At 51.2% G+C, this 16870-nt stretch overlaps 8 protein-coding genes across 8 annotated transcripts; 3 read left to right on the top strand and 5 right to left on the bottom strand.

Annotated features, from left to right (window-relative positions):
• Positions 1-289: 289 nt before the first annotated feature.
• BU24DRAFT_486093 (uncharacterized protein) lies at positions 290-1834 on the top strand. The gene is made up of 2 exons (XM_033533405.1): positions 290-734; positions 804-1834. The coding sequence occupies exons 1-2, from the start codon at positions 688-690 to the stop codon at positions 1717-1719; spliced, it is 963 nt and encodes a 320-aa protein (XP_033379717.1). The 5' UTR covers positions 290-687; the 3' UTR covers positions 1720-1834.
• A 316-nt stretch (positions 1835-2150) lies between these two features.
• On the bottom strand, positions 2151-5741 carry BU24DRAFT_376494 (STAG-domain-containing protein). Its single transcript, XM_033524620.1, has 2 exons — positions 5207-5741; positions 2151-5158 (listed from the first exon to the last, which is right to left on the bottom strand). Exons 1-2 carry the CDS (start codon positions 5705-5707, stop codon positions 2213-2215), a joined length of 3447 nt encoding a protein of 1148 aa, XP_033379716.1. The 5' UTR covers positions 5708-5741; the 3' UTR covers positions 2151-2212.
• A 206-nt stretch (positions 5742-5947) lies between these two features.
• BU24DRAFT_397839 (NAD dependent epimerase/dehydratase) lies at positions 5948-6970 on the bottom strand (the record flags this gene model as incomplete). The annotated part of the gene is made up of 1 exon (XM_033525360.1): positions 5948-6970. One exon carries the CDS (start codon positions 6968-6970, stop codon positions 5948-5950), a length of 1023 nt encoding a protein of 340 aa, XP_033379715.1.
• A 225-nt stretch (positions 6971-7195) lies between these two features.
• On the bottom strand, positions 7196-8738 carry BU24DRAFT_279833 (N-terminal nucleophile aminohydrolase). Its single transcript, XM_033522696.1, has 4 exons — positions 8597-8738; positions 8452-8547; positions 7625-8399; positions 7196-7570 (listed from the first exon to the last, which is right to left on the bottom strand). The coding sequence occupies exons 1-4, from the start codon at positions 8609-8611 to the stop codon at positions 7305-7307; spliced, it is 1152 nt and encodes a 383-aa protein (XP_033379714.1). The 5' UTR covers positions 8612-8738; the 3' UTR covers positions 7196-7304.
• A 933-nt stretch (positions 8739-9671) lies between these two features.
• On the bottom strand, positions 9672-11821 carry BU24DRAFT_279818 (importin subunit alpha-1). The gene is made up of 3 exons (XM_033522695.1): positions 11458-11821; positions 10854-11363; positions 9672-10801 (listed from the first exon to the last, which is right to left on the bottom strand). The coding sequence occupies exons 1-3, from the start codon at positions 11686-11688 to the stop codon at positions 9884-9886; spliced, it is 1659 nt and encodes a 552-aa protein (XP_033379713.1). The 5' UTR covers positions 11689-11821; the 3' UTR covers positions 9672-9883.
• Positions 11822-12002: 181 nt separating this feature from the next.
• Positions 12003-14344, top strand: BU24DRAFT_426448 (uncharacterized protein). The gene is made up of 2 exons (XM_033528975.1): positions 12003-13827; positions 13876-14344. Exons 1-2 carry the CDS (start codon positions 12257-12259, stop codon positions 14135-14137), a joined length of 1833 nt encoding a protein of 610 aa, XP_033379712.1. The 5' UTR covers positions 12003-12256; the 3' UTR covers positions 14138-14344.
• A 205-nt stretch (positions 14345-14549) lies between these two features.
• On the top strand, positions 14550-15894 carry BU24DRAFT_486081 (uncharacterized protein). The gene is made up of 2 exons (XM_033533404.1): positions 14550-15602; positions 15657-15894. Exons 1-2 carry the CDS (start codon positions 14972-14974, stop codon positions 15854-15856), a joined length of 831 nt encoding a protein of 276 aa, XP_033379711.1. The 5' UTR covers positions 14550-14971; the 3' UTR covers positions 15857-15894.
• A 421-nt stretch (positions 15895-16315) lies between these two features.
• Positions 16316-16829, bottom strand: BU24DRAFT_466084 (uncharacterized protein; the record flags this gene model as incomplete). The annotated part of the gene is made up of 3 exons (XM_033532333.1): positions 16316-16469; positions 16521-16685; positions 16747-16829. The coding sequence occupies 3 exons, from the start codon at positions 16827-16829 to the stop codon at positions 16316-16318; spliced, it is 402 nt and encodes a 133-aa protein (XP_033379710.1).
• Positions 16830-16870: the final 41 nt, after the last annotated feature.

Genomic DNA, 16870 nt, shown 5'->3' with positions numbered 1-16870 from the left:
TTACCTTCATAGCTCTCATACACAGATGTGAACATCTGTCTTCCAACGCGTGGCCTTAAAGCCAGTACTCCATAGCCATAGTAGGCAGGCGTGGTTGTATTGCCAAACCTCAATTGAGTGGTCTAACATTAACGAAAGGGTGTAATGCTGCAGTGAGTACATGTCTTGTGGTGAACAGGATGTTTTCTTCAACCAGACGGTACGGTTATATGAATATGTTCTTGACAATTAGAGCGAACTGTAAAGCGTATCTACCCATCCATATCTGCGCGCGTATACACAATATCGACAAACCCAACGGTCATACTTCCAAAGTGTGGGGATAGTGTGGGTCCTCCTTCCATCCCATCCATTCATACCGACATCCTTCCTCTCCAACCAGCAAAAAAAATAAAATCAAGTTCGCAAATGAGATAATTAGACATCTATGTAGTTATCAACAATCAAACAATTTTACGACACGACATATACATCCAACCCTTCCAACTAAGCCCTAGGTCCAGGAATCTAAGACAAACCACACGCCCCGCCAAGCCCACCCTCCGCTTTTCCAAAAAGCTTAGCACTGACGCAGGGCCTGCCCTGCCCTGCCCTCGCATCGCCGAAAAAAAAAGTTTCGAGTACAACTACCTACCACCACATAAACACAACACCACCAACAACGAAACGGCACAGTGAAAAGCAAAGATGCCACACAAACACAAGCGCAAAGCAATCGATCGCGATGAGTCGCAGTACGTGTTCACCCTCGCTCCCCTCCCCATCCCCCATCCCAACTCACAACTGACAATTCAATAACATAGCTACGAACTCCCCCCCACAACCCGCGCAACATCCCTCCCAGTCTCCAACACGCAAAACGCACGCAGCGCGAAGAAGCGAAAAACAGCAAAGACGATCCCCGGGTACGGCAAGGACGACACGCCCAAAGCCTTCTCCCGGCTCCTCGAGCTCAAGAAGACCGGTCGACACCGCAACGGGCTCGACGACGGAATCGCTCCGCCTAAGAAGAAGAAGGGCGCGAAACCCCCCCAGAAACCCTCCAAAGACGACGAAGATGAGGAGGCTGTGACAAAGGAAACGGATACGACGACGAACAGCGAGACGCAACCCCCCCAGCAACTAAAGATCCTCCCCGGCGAGCGGCTCTCCGAGTTCTCGTCGCGCGTCAACCAAGCGCTCCCCTTAGCCGGGCTGCAGAAGACGGGGAAGAAGATCGCGGGCGTGAAGGACCACCGCGTCACGAAGCACGAGAAGAAGCTTAAGCGGCTGCAGGCCGGGTGGCGGAAGGAGGAGGAGCGGATTCGCGACAAAGAACAAGAGGAGAAGGAGCTTGCGGAGGAGGAGAGGGATGAGTATGAGGCCCTTTGGGGAGAAGAGGAGGCGGCGGCGGGGGTGAGTGGGAAGGGGAAGAAGGGGAAGAAGAAGGGGAGGAAGTTGGTGGTCGGGGAGGTGGATAGCAAGGAGGAGGATCTTTGGGATGCGTTGCAGAGAAGGGGAAAGCAGAAGACGGGACTGCATGATGTTGTGCAGGCGCCGCCGGAGATTACGAGGGTGCCAAGGGAGATTTTTAAGGTCAGGGATGGGGCGACGGTGAGTGTGGGGAATGTGCCGAATAAGGCGGGGAGTTTGAGGAAGAGGGAGGAGTTGGGGGTCGAGAGGTTGACGATTATTGATACGTATAGAAGGTTGATGGAGGCGAAGAGGAAGGGGGAGTGATGGGGGTTGTTCGTGGATGGATGTGATACCTGTAGATGAATCGTACTTGTTTGTGATATCAATCCATCGTTGAATGAACTAGCTGGCCATGCTTAAGACGGCAATCGATCATTTCGTTGCTGCTGCTCCCTTTGATATCAACTCCGCACATAGCCGCAAGAGAACATAGACAAAAAGAACCAACACTTTCTCATTTAACTTCATTTCATTTCATTCCATTCCCCACAGATTACACAAATGCATAGGATAGGTACAGATACACAGCCTCGAGTCCACTCGCCACAATCATGACATACATACGTGAAAAAAAGAAGTAAGACGATGATGAAAGAGAGAGCAGAAAAGAAGAAAGTTTCATATCGCTAATAAAAGATTTTCCAGTCAGAACATGAAGAGAGGGAACTTTCCCTCTTCCCCCCCCCCCCCCCACCCCCAATACATCCTCCTGCATTTGAACATCATAGAAAAACACAAAACATGGATGTGATTAGAATCAATCGCCAAGAACGCTTTCTACGTCTGGACTGTGGTCGGAGGCGTTGTTAGCGGCGCCGTTGACATGCTGTCCGTCACCGTCGCCGTCGTCGTCTTGGTCAGCCATTTCCTCGTCGTCGTCGTGGCCTTGCTCCTCCGCCTCCTCGTCTTCCTCTTCCTCCTCGCTGTCGCTCTCGACGACAATCTCCTTGCTCTTGTGCTGCTTCGCGTTGGCGTTGGTTGTGACTGCGTTGGGAGCAGCCTCACCCTCCTTCGCCTTCGCGCCCTTCTTCGCAGCCTTGCTCTTCAACGTCTTCACAATGTCGAGGTGCGCCACGACCTCCTTCCAGTCATGACCCAGCTTCGTCTTATTCTTCTCGAGGCGCTTCCTGACGTCCGGGCCCAGCGTGCCAACTTGCACTGAGTTTACGAGTCTGCTGCCGAGATAGCAGAGGCGGAACTCGGCGAGCAGCGTGCGCATCTTCTTCTCCTCCTGCACGCGCTCGTCTTCCTCTTCCGCCTCGTCGTCGCTGCTCTCCGGCTCGTCGTCCGGGTCGATCGGGTCGTCGTCGATGTCGGGTTCCTCGAGGTGTCGTCTTGTGCGCTTCGCGAGGTTGGATTCCGCGGCTGTGAGGATCTGGAGGAGGACTTTTGTGGTCGGGGCGTCGATCTGCTGGCAGAGTACTTCCCAGTCGTCGTTGGGTTGGGTTGTGCTTCGGCCTTGGGGCTTCTTGGGTGTTTGGGCGCTGGTCTTGACTCGCTTGAGGGCGTAGAACATGTTGTAGATGTCAAGGAGCAGTTGGGCGGCCTCGAGCCGGAGGTCGTCGGCGCCCTTTCTGCTCTCCATTATGCCCATTAGTGCTGTGAGGCAAACGTCCCTGCGTTCTGCGATGTATGTGAGTTCGTTGTCGGGAATCGCAGTGCCGGCTTCGAGATGGTTCGCGCAGTAGCGGAACTTCCAGACGAAATATGCGAGCATCGCGTTCATTGTGTGGCCGACGAGTGCGTCCTCGGCAACGTCTGTGTCTGCGTCGACGTCTTCGACGGGAATGCCGCGGTGGAGGATTTGCAGGAGAGTGGTGATTGGTGGAGTGGAGGGTGCCTTTCTCGAACTCTTTGCCCGGCTCTTGGGGTTTGTTGTTGGGGTGTGATCGAGTATTGAGGGCTCTGAGATCTTGGAAAGTTTGGCGATCTTGAGGACTATGTTTGAGAGGCCTGTGAGTGCATTGGACGGCAGGTCGCCGCGGGCTGCAACGTCTTGTCCAGAACGGATGACGTTGAATGTCTGCAGCAGCTCGTCCCATAGACCCTGCACCTTGCTCTCAGTGATCTCTTGTGACTCCTCGTGCGTGAGATGATGAGATATAGACTGTATTGCCTCGTCTAGGACATGCTCGTTGTGATGTGTGACGAATTGGCGGATGACGTCGTCTAAGAGAGCTTTCAGTGCAGCCGTCTGCCGTAGTTCTTGGAATACATCCAGATTGAGCTCTCGTTCCAGTCGAAGACAGAGCGAAGCCGCTTCAGGAACGGCGCCGAACTTCTTCAGTAATTGAGGAATCAGGGTAGATAGCTTCCGAACTGTGTCTGAGTGCTCTTCCTGGTCGGCCTCCCGCTGTGCTTTGGTCTTCTTCTTGTCCTTCTGAGATTCCGCGAGGCGTTGTAGCGTAATCTTCACGGATGCGTTCAGGACGTCTAAAAGCGTCGTCTCTTGCTGCTCGTCCAGCTTACAGTTTTGTTGGAGCATGAGCTCTACATCATCGCCAGCGCCATCCTGCGCCGTCTTTGAGTGATCGTACAGTAGATAACCAGCAAGCACTTCCCAGGACTGAAGCTCTGGTATTGCGTCGTACACAGCCTGTGTGGCTAAGTAGAAACGGGACGTGCTATCACCCGCCGCGAGCCCCAGTTCTGACCCTGGAGGTGCAATGCGAGCGATTTGTGATGGGAGCTCGTTGTCTTCTGAATCGTATGCTAGCAGTTGTTCAACCAAGCACTTGAGTTTCAGCCACTCCAGCCTGGGGTTCTCAAACTCCTCTTCGCCCTCCGGGGGAGCAAGAGCATCGTCTAAAGCTTCCTGTCCACCCATATCTTCAACCTGCATCTGGTATGCACCATTGATAGTTTCGGCAAAGAAACCAACAACAGCTTTTCGGACCTTCGGCTCGGCATCGAAAACAAGCCTTCCTACAGAATCAACATCATCAGGCTCGAGAGAGCCTGCCTCTCGCAAAATGTCCAATAACTCTACAGCCGCTGTGCGCACGTTCGTCTCAACATCGTGGGTTGCCATTTCCACTATTCGTGGTCGGAATCTCTCTGTGAAAGTTTTTAGTCCGCCCAACTTCTCGCTGTCACTGAAGAGCTTTTGAAGCTGCTTCAGGACTTCAATTCGCGTTGGGGCATGAGGATCAGAAAGCACCCAACCCAGGTATCGCAGATGCTGTCCATCGAAGAACTTGTCTGGGTATGTCATGATCCAGTCCGCAAGTGCCTCGACGCACTCGACCCGGACCCGCGGATCGACATCTCGATATCTGTGAATGTAGACGGTATCGAACCAATCTGTGATTGCTGCGTCTACGACCTCCAGCTTCTGATTAAGCTCCTCCACCTCCTTGTTTGCTGCTTGGACGCGTGCTTTGTTGACGCGTGCCTTCTTCGATTCGCCCTCGCTCTGTCGGATCTTCTTTGCTGTCGTCTCTACAATCTCACTCGCGACTCTTGCAAGTGCGCCAGTAATTGCCAACGAAGCAACGGTGCTTGTGTGTCTGAAGGGTCGATTAGGAGCGGAGGACATGGTGCTGATCCACACCTCAATGTTCTCGATAAGTTCTGTATTATTGTAAAGCAGGCCATTCTGCGCGATGGTCTCGATGAGAGCAGAGAAAAAGCCCTGTAGCGCGTGCTTGAACGCCGTCCCGCCTCGCGTCTTGTTCAGTAGTGGGTAGTCAACAATCTCTTGCTACTTCGTGTCAGCGCGCGTCCACACAACTCCTCGCACGCAACTTACAGCTTGGTACTCCTCTTGTATATCGCCCAGACGGTTCGGGCAATTATCGGGGTCTGCGATGTCGTTTTCATCAATCTTGATCGTGCAGCCCGCGGCGCGCAAGACGAAATTGACCACGTCGGCCACGGCACGCGCCTCGTGCTCGCCGAAGCTCGCAACCCATTGTGCCGCGACGTCCTCGAGCTTGTTTCCGTGTGCAAAGACTTCTGCGTAAAGCCCACTGATGTCCTCCTCGTGCAACGCGCTCTTGCGAATGGGCACCTTCCGCGGCTTCGGCGCCTTCTTGGCTTTGGGACCTGCAGGCCGGATGGCCAGGCTTACTGTCGCGCCATTGGTTTTGGGCTTCTTTGCCTTCTTGCGTCGCTTCTCGCGCAATTCTTCCTCGTCGGGCTCGGCGTCGCTCGAATCGTCGGCGGAGGAGCCAACATCTGCCAAATCGACGTGTTTTCTTTTGGGAACGCGCCCGGAACGTCGGCGGGGAGCTTCTGGTGTCGCGCTCATGGTGGGTGGTGATGTGATGTTGTTTGGTGGATGCGATGAAGACGTGGGGGAAAGCGAGAGAACGCGTCGACCAGTAGTGCAGTCGAAGGGTGCGGTAAGTGTCCGAGCGTCATGGCCACACTCATCATCGCATGTTCTACCTGCTGGTCGCCTTGATCTCTAGTGGAAACATTCGTTCACGGACAAATAGTCATTAATATTGAACAGGGCGATACATGTATTTTATTAATCTACACTGAATCACTTGGTCAAATTAGCCTTCTCCAATGACAAAGCCTCCTCGACAAAGTCCTTAACAGTCTGCTTGAACCCGGTATACTTGACACCCAGCTCCTTCGCAGCAGTATGGCCGTCCAAATCATGAGTATCAACGACCGGCTGGTTGCCTGCCGCAATCCTATCCTTGATCGAAGGAAACTCTTCCTTGATAATATCAGCGACGAGCCCATATGAATACTTCTCCGGACTGGTGACAGTATATCGCTTGCCACCAGCCTCGGGTCTCAGCAGTGCTTCCACATGAGCTACAGCAAGGTCCCGCACGTCGACCCAGAAGGGGACTCGGGCTGCCGGGAACTCCTGGCCGCTTGCCACCTTCCAAAGCGACGCATTCGACTCATTCAGATCCTCCACCTTAGACAGCGGATGGACGACTGGGCCGAAGACCATAGGCGGGCACAGGGTAACAATGTCGAATCCGGGCTTCTTCTCCTCTACGAACTTCCATGCCTCAAGCTCGGCGAACTTCTTGGAGCCCCGATAAGCAATGACTGGGCTCGTCTCTTTGGCTACCGATTCCTCGTAGGAGAGCGGGTTCCAGTCTTTCGCAGTGTACTCGAACCTGGGCGGTGCGGTGCGGTTGACATCGACAACCGATGCAAATGAAGAAGTAATAACGATCCGCTTGACATTTGAGTTCTCGGCTGCTGCCTCGAGGATTGCGCGCACGCCTGCCAATGCCGGCTTGATCAATTCCTTCTCATTGTCCGTGACGTTGAATGTGAAAGGGCTGGCCACATGAATGACGCCCGTAACATCCTTGACCGCGTCGAGAAGAGACGTTGGTTCAGAGAAGTCGGTGACTTGGACGATGTCTAGTAGCTCGGTATACTTTGGCCTGGCCGCCTTCAAGGATTCGCCCTTTTCAAGACTTCTTGTAGCAGCTCGGACCTTGATGTTTCGACGAAGTAATTCGTCGACCACATGGGCGCCGATGAATCCCGTGGCGCCCGTAACCAAAATGTAGGGTTTTTCAGATGCCATTGTAGATGTAGAGCTCTGAGTGACGTTGGTGGGGGAGGGGAAGTATCTAAGGGAGCTACCTAAGATATGGAGGTCCAGGGTATTTACGTGACATGGATCCCTGGGGAAGTGGGGCATGCAACTATTGGTAACAATGTTATTCCAGTAGGGCAATGTCGTGATTTTCTTTCTATATGTGACAACCCATTCTAAGCCCAACAAGACAAAGTATGAGAGAAAAAAAGATTTAACTGAATTGATTGCTGTGATGCAACTCAGCCATACAATTTGCGAGAACGCTATGCAAACAACAACCCGTTAAGGCCGCCACATCCTCATTGAGAAGCGGATTTAATCAATTCACCTTCAGCCTGCTGATAGCTCCGTTCACAATCTCCGCGCTTCTTTGTGGGCTGACCGATCCACTATCAGTTCCGTTGCTTGACTGAGGTAAGACTCTCTTATCCGGGCCAGTAATGGTCTGCCCTTTCGCTTGTGCGAAGCCCGCAGAACGGGAATGCGCAGGGTTGGCTGAGTAGAATTCGTCGATGATAGGATGTATCATGACGGTCTGCTTGTAGATTGTAATGGTCGAGTTTGTGGGAACGGTAACCCAATTGTCTCAGGTAAGCGTCAGTAAATCTTTGCATGCTTAAAATGCTGCAGTATACGCACCTCTCTCAAATGTCAATGGCTCACTTGCGACAAGGACAATGTCAGAACCTTTATCTCTTCTCTCCATCACATAGTCCTTCTTTTCAGGGTCGGTAGAGCTCGTGCTCTCAGTCCCATGTTGGTTTCCTTTTGATTCTTTCCAGCTTGTCCCACTGGAGAAAAACAGACTCGCAGCTTCGTCGGTTCGGGAGCTGACATATCGTGTGCAGATGACACTATCTCCGTCTGTAACGGCAAAGTTCAGCAGACTCCTGCTATCTTCGCTTCCGACGCCTTCCTCGCCCACAATCTCCTTGATAAATCCATTTATCCTTTCGATCGTCTTCAAAATGGCCTTCCGCAGTACAGTATGCCCAAATCCGCCCTTCTTAGGTTCCGAGTCGGGGTGATGTCCCGCTTTGTCCAAGCAGTCCAGGAACAAGGCAAATGCCCACTCGGAATCTGTGGAGCCCTGGACGAGCGTAAACCACTGCTCGTTCAAGCTCAAGGCCAACCGCCTCTTGATCTGCTTGAAACATCCTATCCCTCCATTATGCATGAACATGAGACTTTTGTATAGGAACGGGTGGCAATTGGAATCGGACAAGTTGCCCTCGGTGGTGGCGCGAACGTGTGCGAACAGGAGCGAGGACGTCGTCTTCGATGCGATACGAGATAGGTTTATGCAGTTCCAAGCAGGAATGGTAGAAGTAAATACGCATGGCTCAGGCCCGAGCGATGGCGAGGTGTAGTACCCAATTCCAAAGCCATCGCCATTGTGCGGTCGGCGACGGTCCTAACAGCTAGTCAGCGAGAAACTTCATGGACGGAAGGCAGGGGGAACATACTAATCGCAACCGAGAATCGAAAGACTGTGTGAGAATGGAATGAGTCGGGTTTAGGATGAGTTCGGAGAGAAGTATCTCATCCTTGCCCTTGTAGACCTGGTCGTGTGTCAGAGGGTGAACAGCGGTGATGAGTCAGTAAAGCTACCATAAATCTGCACATCGTGTTCCAAGGGACAATAGCTAAAGCATGCAATGGGAATGCTCAGCTCGGAAGTGTGGATTGTAGGTTGGGTGTGTGGTTCGTTGTGCGCGCAGTTTTATGGAAGAAGACAATATGACTGTAGCACGAGCCCGGAGATGGCAAGATAGGTATTGAGGATTGCGCCATCAGCAAGGTATGATGGTCAACGCTTTCAGTGAAACGCAAACATCCTAGAATTGACAGTCTCGACGACAGCGTATAGGGTGAATAACTATGTACAAACAGAAGCAACTTGCGGATAAAGAAATTATTATTGAGATATGTATGTATGTACACGGATCCTCCCCCCACGCCTATGACGAGCTGGGACTGGCAGACGTGTCGTGGGGTTCGTGGGGTCGGATGCCCGGCCGCCAAGACACCTCACAGGAGCAAGAGGAGGTAAGCAAGCAAGGTTTTCCCCCTCATTGGAACAAGACTACCAGTAATTTGGTAATTGATATCAAAAGACTGTATCTGGATCGTCCATATACGATCCTCAAAGATGTTAAAGAAATTCATGAGTTCTAATAAAGGTAAAAAGCTGGTTGTCACTGGTAACTGTTCACTCATCATGTTCGAAACTGCACAAACTTTGAAATACAACTTCGATAATTGCACCGCATCACTTGCATGGAGAAGATAGATTAATGGGTTTCTTTTGCATTTTGCTATGTTGCCTTCAGTCTCTTCTGTACCCACGCAGGCGGGAATGGCACGCGTCCACTCATGACCAACCCTACCAATGCCATCACGCTGCCTGTGCAAACCGACCCCAAAGGGCCAATGACGTGGTCCAATTGCAGTGGAAGGAAAGAAAGACGTAAACCAAAACTCGCAACTCCGGGGATATGATGCGGCTGAATAAGGGGGTTACATGACGGTGTATCTTACGAGGCTTTCATAATAATCATAACAAAGGGGTCGGTCCGGAATCGGATGGGAACGGTTTTCGAGCCGGGAGAATAATGAATTAAATATACCTGAGATCGACAGTAAACATGTCGCCGACAGGGCTGATCGGGAAGATGAGGGGTTGTGGGTTGAGCCATTGAGGGAGGGGGGCAATGTGGGACTGCATCGGACAGTCTGCACATGGCTTCCTGTACAGCCATTTGGGTATCTCGACGACCAATAATTGTCAAACACTGAATTGGTCTTTCCAGCATTTAGCCTTCTTACAATCTTCATCCCCAGCAACGACTTGCGCTCGAAACGGCAGGAAAGCGAACTATCACTTCGTAACATAGCTCACATATCCATTGAGTCACCGCCGTTGGCGAAGTTGAAGTTTTGCTGTTGCTGCTGAGCGCCGAAGCCGAAGTGACCGTCCTGGTTGATTTGGGGATTGGTCTCGGCCATGTTCTCAGCCTCGCCCTCCTCGTCGGAGAAGTACTTCTCGATGATGTTGTATGCCTTCATGTAGATCTCCTCGTTGGCGTTGTTCTGGCAGTCGTGGATCTTCTCCATGCCGCCGACCTCCTCGATGAAGAGCGCATATCGGTTGATGGGCTCGCCGTTGTTGCCGTCAGCACCCGACTCCTTGTCCATCTCGCCAACCTTCAAGATGTTCTCCAGTCCGTCCAAAGCGACCTGAATGATCTTGTTGTCTGGGCATGCAAGCAAGTCACACAGAGGCCTGATGCAGCCACTCTGGACGAGGTACCTGATCTGAGCGGGCTTCTGAAGACCACCGGAGGTGGCGTTGGAGATTGCCCAGCAGGCTTCTTTCCTGGTCTTGAAGTCTCCGTTTTGGAGGAGGTGGATCAGAGGAGGGATGATGTTGGCATCAATGACTGCCTGGATCTGGGTAGAGTTTCCAGCGGTGACGTTGCTGATTGTCCAGCATGCCTCCTTGCGGATGCCATCCTTAGTAGAGCTCAGCAGAGAGAGAAGTGCGGGCAAAGCACCGCAATTGATGATGACCTGGGTCTGCACATCATCTCCAGTGACGATGTTGCCAACGGATCGGAGGGCCGGGGTTTGTACAGAAGTAGAAGCATGCATGAGCAGCTCTACAAGACGGCGGGGGATGCCGGCCTCGATAACTGCCTGGATCTTGTCGTTGGAGCCGTCGGAAAGGTAAGAGATTGCCCAGCATGCATCGATCAGGACTTCATCGTCAAGGGAGTAGACGAGCTTGGCAAGTACGGGGAGGGCAGGTTGGATCTGGACGGTGTGTCAGCGCATTAAATTCAGTAGGTTGTATTGGATAACGTACAGTCTGCCAGTCGGGCTGGGGGGTCTTGCCACGGCAGAAGTTGCTCAACGTCCATGTGGCATTCCTGAGCATGCTAAGCTTGCGGCTGTCGCCGAGCAGAGCGAGAAGGGGGCGGAGAGCACCAGCCTGGAGGACGAAATCACGGCAGGCGGGGCTATCACCAGCGATGTTTCCAAGTGCCCAGACGGCCTGCTCCCGAACGTCGGGCTCATGGCTGCTGAGGAGCTGGACGAAGATGGGTACAGCACCAGCCTCAATAACAACCTGGGTCTGCTGGGCAGAGCCGGAGGCAATGTTGGTCAAGGCCCAAGCGGCCTCGAACTGCACCAGTGTGTGGGGGGAGTTTAGGAACTCGACGAATCTGCTCACGACGCCGGTCTCAATGACACGCTCGATGGGGGGGTTTCGCTCCTTGGACAATAATTTCCGGAACTTCGTTGTCGCCTGGATCTGCTCATCAATCTGCTCGGAGAATACGCCCTTCACCATCTGGGGGAGTTCTTCGTTGAGCTAGACATGGGCTGTTAGCAATGGGATTCTCGAGGGTTGATGGCGTCGCGGCGCCACCCTGGAAAGTAGCGAGGGGTAATGGTCTCAGACTTACCTGGCTCTCGATGTTGCCGCCCTCATCATCGCTATCGGGAGCAGCACCTAGGCCAGCACCAGGTCGGTCGCCTCCTCCGATACCACGACGTTTGGCGAGGTTCTCTTCACGTTTGGCGCGACGGATCTCGACCTGTTGCTCCTCACGGCGGCGGCGGAGTTCATCAGGCTTGAAGGCGCTCTTTGCCTTGAAGGTAGTACGGCGATGCTCTGGGATATACCGGTCGGCCATGGTTGCGGCGTCGCAGGTGTGGAGCGATGTCGTGAATGAGGTGAGAAAAGGGAAATAGAGTAGTTGTGTGTTTTTGTTTGGTAGAAAGAGAGAAAGAAAGAAAGAAGGAGGGGATTATTATCTTCAGTCGTGGGGCAGGGAGGTGAAAAGGCGGAAGCGGCAAGAGCGTGCATGGTCTAGCTACTTCGGAAATAGCGGGGTCTAGGTCTTGGCGGCAACCATTGTTTGTGTGGTCCTCTTTCACGAATGTTTTTCAAACGCGTTTGTGGTGACATTCATTGTGACTATTCACTCTTCACGTGAGACGGGAGATTCATTTCTACTGTTTGCCGTTTTGATCCTAAATCACCCTTTCACTCATCGACGTTTCCATTCAGGCTTGCCTTGCGACCAAAAAGTGAGCATACACCCACCCACCAACTCCGTCGGCGCGCGGGATAATCAAACCCAAAATCTTGTTGCCAGGGCGGCGGAAGCTCTCGCTTTCACTACTCCCATACTATTTTATTTTCAACCCACATTAAAAAGGGATATGCACTAACCGCTCTCAGATACGAAGCTCTCCACCATGGCTTCGTTGCCTGGATTCATTAAAATCAAGGATGCTAGTAGTGCCGGCGACAGAGCCTCTTTCATTGGAATAGTCACTGAGTTGAAGCCACCGTACAAGTCACGTGGTGACGACTTCCTCCTCCATTTCACCGTTCAAGATGAGTTTGGTACTGGAGAGGCCATGGAACGCCTATCAACTATTAACTGCAAGATATTTCGGAAACAAATGGGCGACTTGCCGAAGCTCGGTGCCGTGGGAGACGTTGTCATTGTCCGTCAGATACGAATAGTCAAGTTCGGAGGATACGGAAACTCCACGAAATTCGAGGCCATTGCATCTTCTAATGTATACAGGTTTGATGTCCTCTTCTTCAATCCAAAAGACATCCCAAACCCTGAGTTCAGCACTGCATATGGAGAGGGTGGACTTTCAAACCTACGATGGGTCGGAAGCGCCAACGCTCCCATGCCTTCACGTAGTGAGCAGATGGAAGTCATCCGCATGAAAGCAGCAGCTGGGACATCAGTATCACCTCTAACACACCCGCAAAATACTATAACACATAAACCCTCCCCACAGGCCCGGCTACGGAGAGGATTCTCGCTCATCAAGGACGTGCAAATAATGAGGTATTACGACCTCGTAGGAGAGGTTGTAAAGACTTGGGACACGGGCTACAACACAATCGACGTTTACCTGACCGACTATACTGTCAATAAAGACCTATTCCTCTATGAAGACCCCCAGCAGGTCGATGACCCCTATTCCATTCCCAACAAGAACTGGCAAGGGCCCTATGGGCAGATCACCATGGCGATCCGTTTATGGGATCCGCACGCTACGTACGTCAACGAAAATATTCAAGTAGGCGATCTCGTTCGAATAGATGATGTGCATATCAAAATGTCACCAGCCAATAAGCTGGAAGGGGCACTCCATGTGGACCAAAGATACCCAGATAAGGTCAAGATTCGCAAGGTCAGCTATCAAGCCCAAACAGCCGCGTTTATGAAGAGAAAAGAGGAATATCTCAATAGTCACGGTAAACGCCACACAGAGATCTCAACCGATCGTGACCCACAGCTGTCGAAGACGGCGAAAAAGAAAGCGAAAGCGGCAAAGGAGCGACGACTGAAGAAGCAAGAAGAGCAGAAACTGTTGCAGGAAAGATTCACAGAGGTAACGTCTGGAGAGGGCTGCAATCCACATATCCGTGCGTCATATTCGAGTATACAATTCTCTACACTGGGAGAGATCATGTCAAATACCGGCTTGGTTACCAAGGGCCCATCAGAGGCGGAAATTACTTTGCCATTTGTCAATTGCAAATATCGTACTCGCCTTCGCGTTGTCGATTTCTATCCACGTACCCTAGAAGACTTCACGCATTCCATGGCGGACTGCGACTGGAACGTTGCAATGAACGACCCGGACAATCAAAACAGACGACGAGACGATGCTTGGAAATGGGCATTCGTCCTGCTTGTGGAGGACGCCGTTGTTTCTAGTAACCAAGAGGTGCAACGTTTGCCGTTGTTCGTCACGGATAAAGACGCACAGTGTCTTCTCAAGATGGATGCAACTGAGTAAGACCTCCTTCCAACTATTGCAGCAAATATGCTAATCATTACTAGCCTCAGAAGAGATACCAATGAGCACATTGTAGAGAAGCTTCGAGAGAAATTGTTCATTCTCTGGGGTAATCTTCTGGAACTGAAGAAAGATCACCAGTCCCAGGGCATCCAATTTCCCCTACCACACGGAGACAACCGGCTCCAGAACATGCCCTTCGAAGCTTGCATTGAAGAATACGGAGTAAAAGTTCTGAAGTCTTCTCAGTGGCCGCTGGGCTGGCAACGCACGCATAGACTACTTCAAACAGTGATTCAGGATTGAATCGGGAGTCATCTACTCGTACGGTGCATGGGATCTGTTGAGCTTTGGCGTATTATTTGCTTTCCGATGTTACATGATACCCTTGATGAGAAACTTATTGCGTTGATAGAACATGCATGATCAGATCCTTCTGCTAAGAGCCCGAAAGTCGGCCAGGAGCGAAGGGAAGTGTCGGCTGTAAATACGAGCTGGTGTATGCAATGTAGGGCTTTATAAGAAGTCTTTTTGGTCGTTGATCTCTCTTAGCCCTCCATCCCAAAGTGACCCTGCATAAGTGTTGCCGTCCTGATTTGTCGCTGGTAGCCCCATAACAACGAATGATCCTGGGGTAGTGAGTCTACTAACGCCCAAAATGGCATCCGACTTAGACTCGGGGTACTTTCTCTCATCCAACACACAAATCCCCAGCAAATCGCAGCGCAGATTTTTACAACCAGGAAGATATTTGGCGTGCGGACACTAATCTACACCGAAACGCCCTTAATAATACCCGCGATTGTTGGTGGTGGTGTGGTGCAATATTCCGCTATGGCGTTGAATTGCGTGCTCGCATTGCGCGATGTCACTTCGAAAATTGGGCCATTCCCGTATTGCAAAGATACTGCATACAAAGAGTTTGGAATCTTCCCAGAACGATTCAAATTTATATTTATTCTCTTTCACTTTCAGACACTTGAAATCGCTAACTACTTAATCCTTTGAACAACGAGCAAAGTCTTTGTGTCAAATCCGATCACTCGAATTCACCGAACCACGTTCCCGGTACGACATCGCAAGATCGGCAAAGTTGCGCAATTTGAGCCTCAACTCGTTGAGCCTCAATTATCTTGAAAAATGGCACCCGGTCTAGACTTGAGTGCACTCGCAAACGAAGTCGTAGAAAAAGACCCTTCAACTCTATCCACCAAATCCAGCGAGCCGACTGCACAATTGTCCTCAAAAGGCGCCACTGTGCTCGACCCATCATTGATCACAACTGAATTCGACGCCTTGCGATTCGAAGCTGCCGCATTCGGTCAATTGAACTCAGCCGACAGTGAGCATGAAAACAAGAATTCAGAAAAAGAGACCATCCAAACATCATCATTTCTGATCTCTTCACCATACAACAACCCCGGCCACTACCTCGACCTCAACGACCTCGACACATCTAACCAAATCTTCAGCAAAGCTCTCACAGCCTTAAAACCCGTACAACCGGATTATGCAACTGCACCGTACACTGAAGGATTGAACTTCGACATTGTCCTCGAGCTTGTCCGGAAATTGGCCAAAGACGAGGGTTTCCAATGGAAAGAGCAGTTCTTCTACGTCGTCATCTTCCGCTCTCAGCTCAATAAAGATATCGACAACGATTGGCTCTACAAGCTAGACTACGAGAGTCATCGCGAAGCATGCGAGTCCGGAGGCTTGTTGAAGTATTGGTTTGGTGCGACGAATGGTGAACGGAGGAATATGGCAACGTGTGAGTATACCCCAAACTAAAAATTTTCAAAGTGGGTACTCATTGTTGAAAAAGGCTTTTGGCGCTCTCGAGAAGATGCATATGCAGGCGGACTTGGACCATGGCATAAGAAAGCCCGGGCTGCTGGCCGTGTCCTGTACGAGTCGATCGTCTTCTCTACGCACAAATTTACTATCCTGGACGACGCTACGGACTTCCGATTCGAGGACTGGAACGAGCCGCATGCACGACCAAAATCTTCTCATGAAGCTTAGACCGAGGTTTCCAATACCGGGTCCAACTTCGACGTGATTTACTGCATTTCCTCACTACGTGCTTTTCTTAACAACGGACCAGGCAGGCTTGCCTAAACATGACCAAGGGATCCCTATTCAGCGATGCTTTCCAAAACATCATAGACAATGCATACTATATTCCCCGCATTCACGATTAAATGGTTTCATTTATTTTCCATCATTTCTGGGCGAACGGAGCAATGGTACAGGGTTAAGCGGGATCACCATAACATCAAAATTCCTTTACAGCAGGATTGTTCAAAGTTCGGTATCAATCAACATACTAGAACACAAAGATTCTGACACACCTTTAGATGGCTTCAGTACTTCTACAGTCAGATACAGTCAGATATCAATTACAAAAGAATCATCAGTTATCCACACTACGATTTGCTACGTGAATACATGGACACTATCAACTTTCCTCCCCCTTTGCAACTACAAATTCTCCTTTTTCTCTTGGATCTGGAAGCTCGCCCACGGGACCTTATCCTGAGTGAAGACCTCATGTATCGGAGCCGGAGTGTGTTCAAACAGCCCACCTTTCAAGATGACCATGGGAGAATCCGGCGAAGTCAAACTGTATATCGGGCTGACATCAATTAGTACGAAAACCCAGAACGAGTCCGCTATATACACATACCATCCACAAGTCCCGCAGAAGTGACGGGTGATGGTATTGCCGGATATGGTGTCACTATCTTTGTACGTCTTCAGCGCTTTGTTGGGGTCGCTGACAGTCACGTCCGCCCATGGGACCATGTAATTGGCCGAGCAGATTCCTGCGCTTGCTCGTCGACAATTGAAGCTGTGGAGGTCATTTGTGGATTAGGGGATGTTTGATGGAGCGAGGAATGGGATGGACGGACCAGTAGCAGAGGATGGGCGAGGGAGCAGGGTCGGGTAGCTTGACCTTGATGCTTCCGCAATTGCATCGACCTTCGTTGGACATGATGGTTTATGTTCTACGTTTTGGGATTATGAGGATCTTGA

This window comes from Aaosphaeria arxii (genome assembly GCF_010015735.1).
Source record: "Aaosphaeria arxii CBS 175.79 unplaced genomic scaffold BU24scaffold_9, whole genome shotgun sequence".
NCBI classification, from domain to species: domain Eukaryota; kingdom Fungi; phylum Ascomycota; class Dothideomycetes; order Pleosporales; genus Aaosphaeria; species Aaosphaeria arxii.
Note: the sequence above shows the minus strand (reverse complement) of the source record. Positions and strands in the feature narration are given on the sequence as shown.

Excerpts from the sequence above, each read along its gene's own strand:
- BU24DRAFT_486093 (XM_033533405.1), top strand. The coding sequence starts at position 688 with ATGCCACACAAACACAAGCGCAAAGCAATCGATCGCGATGAGTCGCA. Across the intron at positions 735-803 it reads ATCGATCGCGATGAGTCGCA|CTACGAACTCCCCCCCACAA; the intron begins GTACGTGTTCAC and ends TCAATAACATAG.
- BU24DRAFT_376494 (XM_033524620.1), bottom strand. The coding sequence starts at position 5,707 with ATGAGCGCGACACCAGAAGCTCCCCGCCGACGTTCCGGGCGCGTTCCC. Across the intron at positions 5,159-5,206 it reads TACAAGAGGAGTACCAAGCT|CAAGAGATTGTTGACTACCC; the intron begins GTAAGTTGCGTG and ends GACACGAAGTAG.
- BU24DRAFT_279833 (XM_033522696.1), bottom strand. Across the intron at positions 8,400-8,451 it reads TCGATTCTCGGTTGCGATTA|GACCGTCGCCGACCGCACAA; the intron begins GTATGTTCCCCC and ends ACTAGCTGTTAG. Across the intron at positions 7,571-7,624 it reads GCCATTGACATTTGAGAGAG|ACAATTGGGTTACCGTTCCC; the intron begins GTGCGTATACTG and ends CGCTTACCTGAG.
- BU24DRAFT_279818 (XM_033522695.1), bottom strand. The coding sequence starts at position 11,688 with ATGGCCGACCGGTATATCCCAGAGCATCGCCGTACTACCTTCAAGGCA. Across the intron at positions 11,364-11,457 it reads GCGGCAACATCGAGAGCCAG|CTCAACGAAGAACTCCCCCA; the intron begins GTAAGTCTGAGA and ends GCCCATGTCTAG. Across the intron at positions 10,802-10,853 it reads CCCAGCCCGACTGGCAGACT|ATCCAACCTGCCCTCCCCGT; the intron begins GTACGTTATCCA and ends CACACCGTCCAG.
- BU24DRAFT_426448 (XM_033528975.1), top strand. The coding sequence starts at position 12,257 with ATGGCTTCGTTGCCTGGATTCATTAAAATCAAGGATGCTAGTAGTGCC. Across the intron at positions 13,828-13,875 it reads CTCAAGATGGATGCAACTGA|CCTCAGAAGAGATACCAATG; the intron begins GTAAGACCTCCT and ends AATCATTACTAG.
- BU24DRAFT_486081 (XM_033533404.1), top strand. The coding sequence starts at position 14,972 with ATGGCACCCGGTCTAGACTTGAGTGCACTCGCAAACGAAGTCGTAGAA. Across the intron at positions 15,603-15,656 it reads ACGGAGGAATATGGCAACGT|GCTTTTGGCGCTCTCGAGAA; the intron begins GTGAGTATACCC and ends TTGTTGAAAAAG.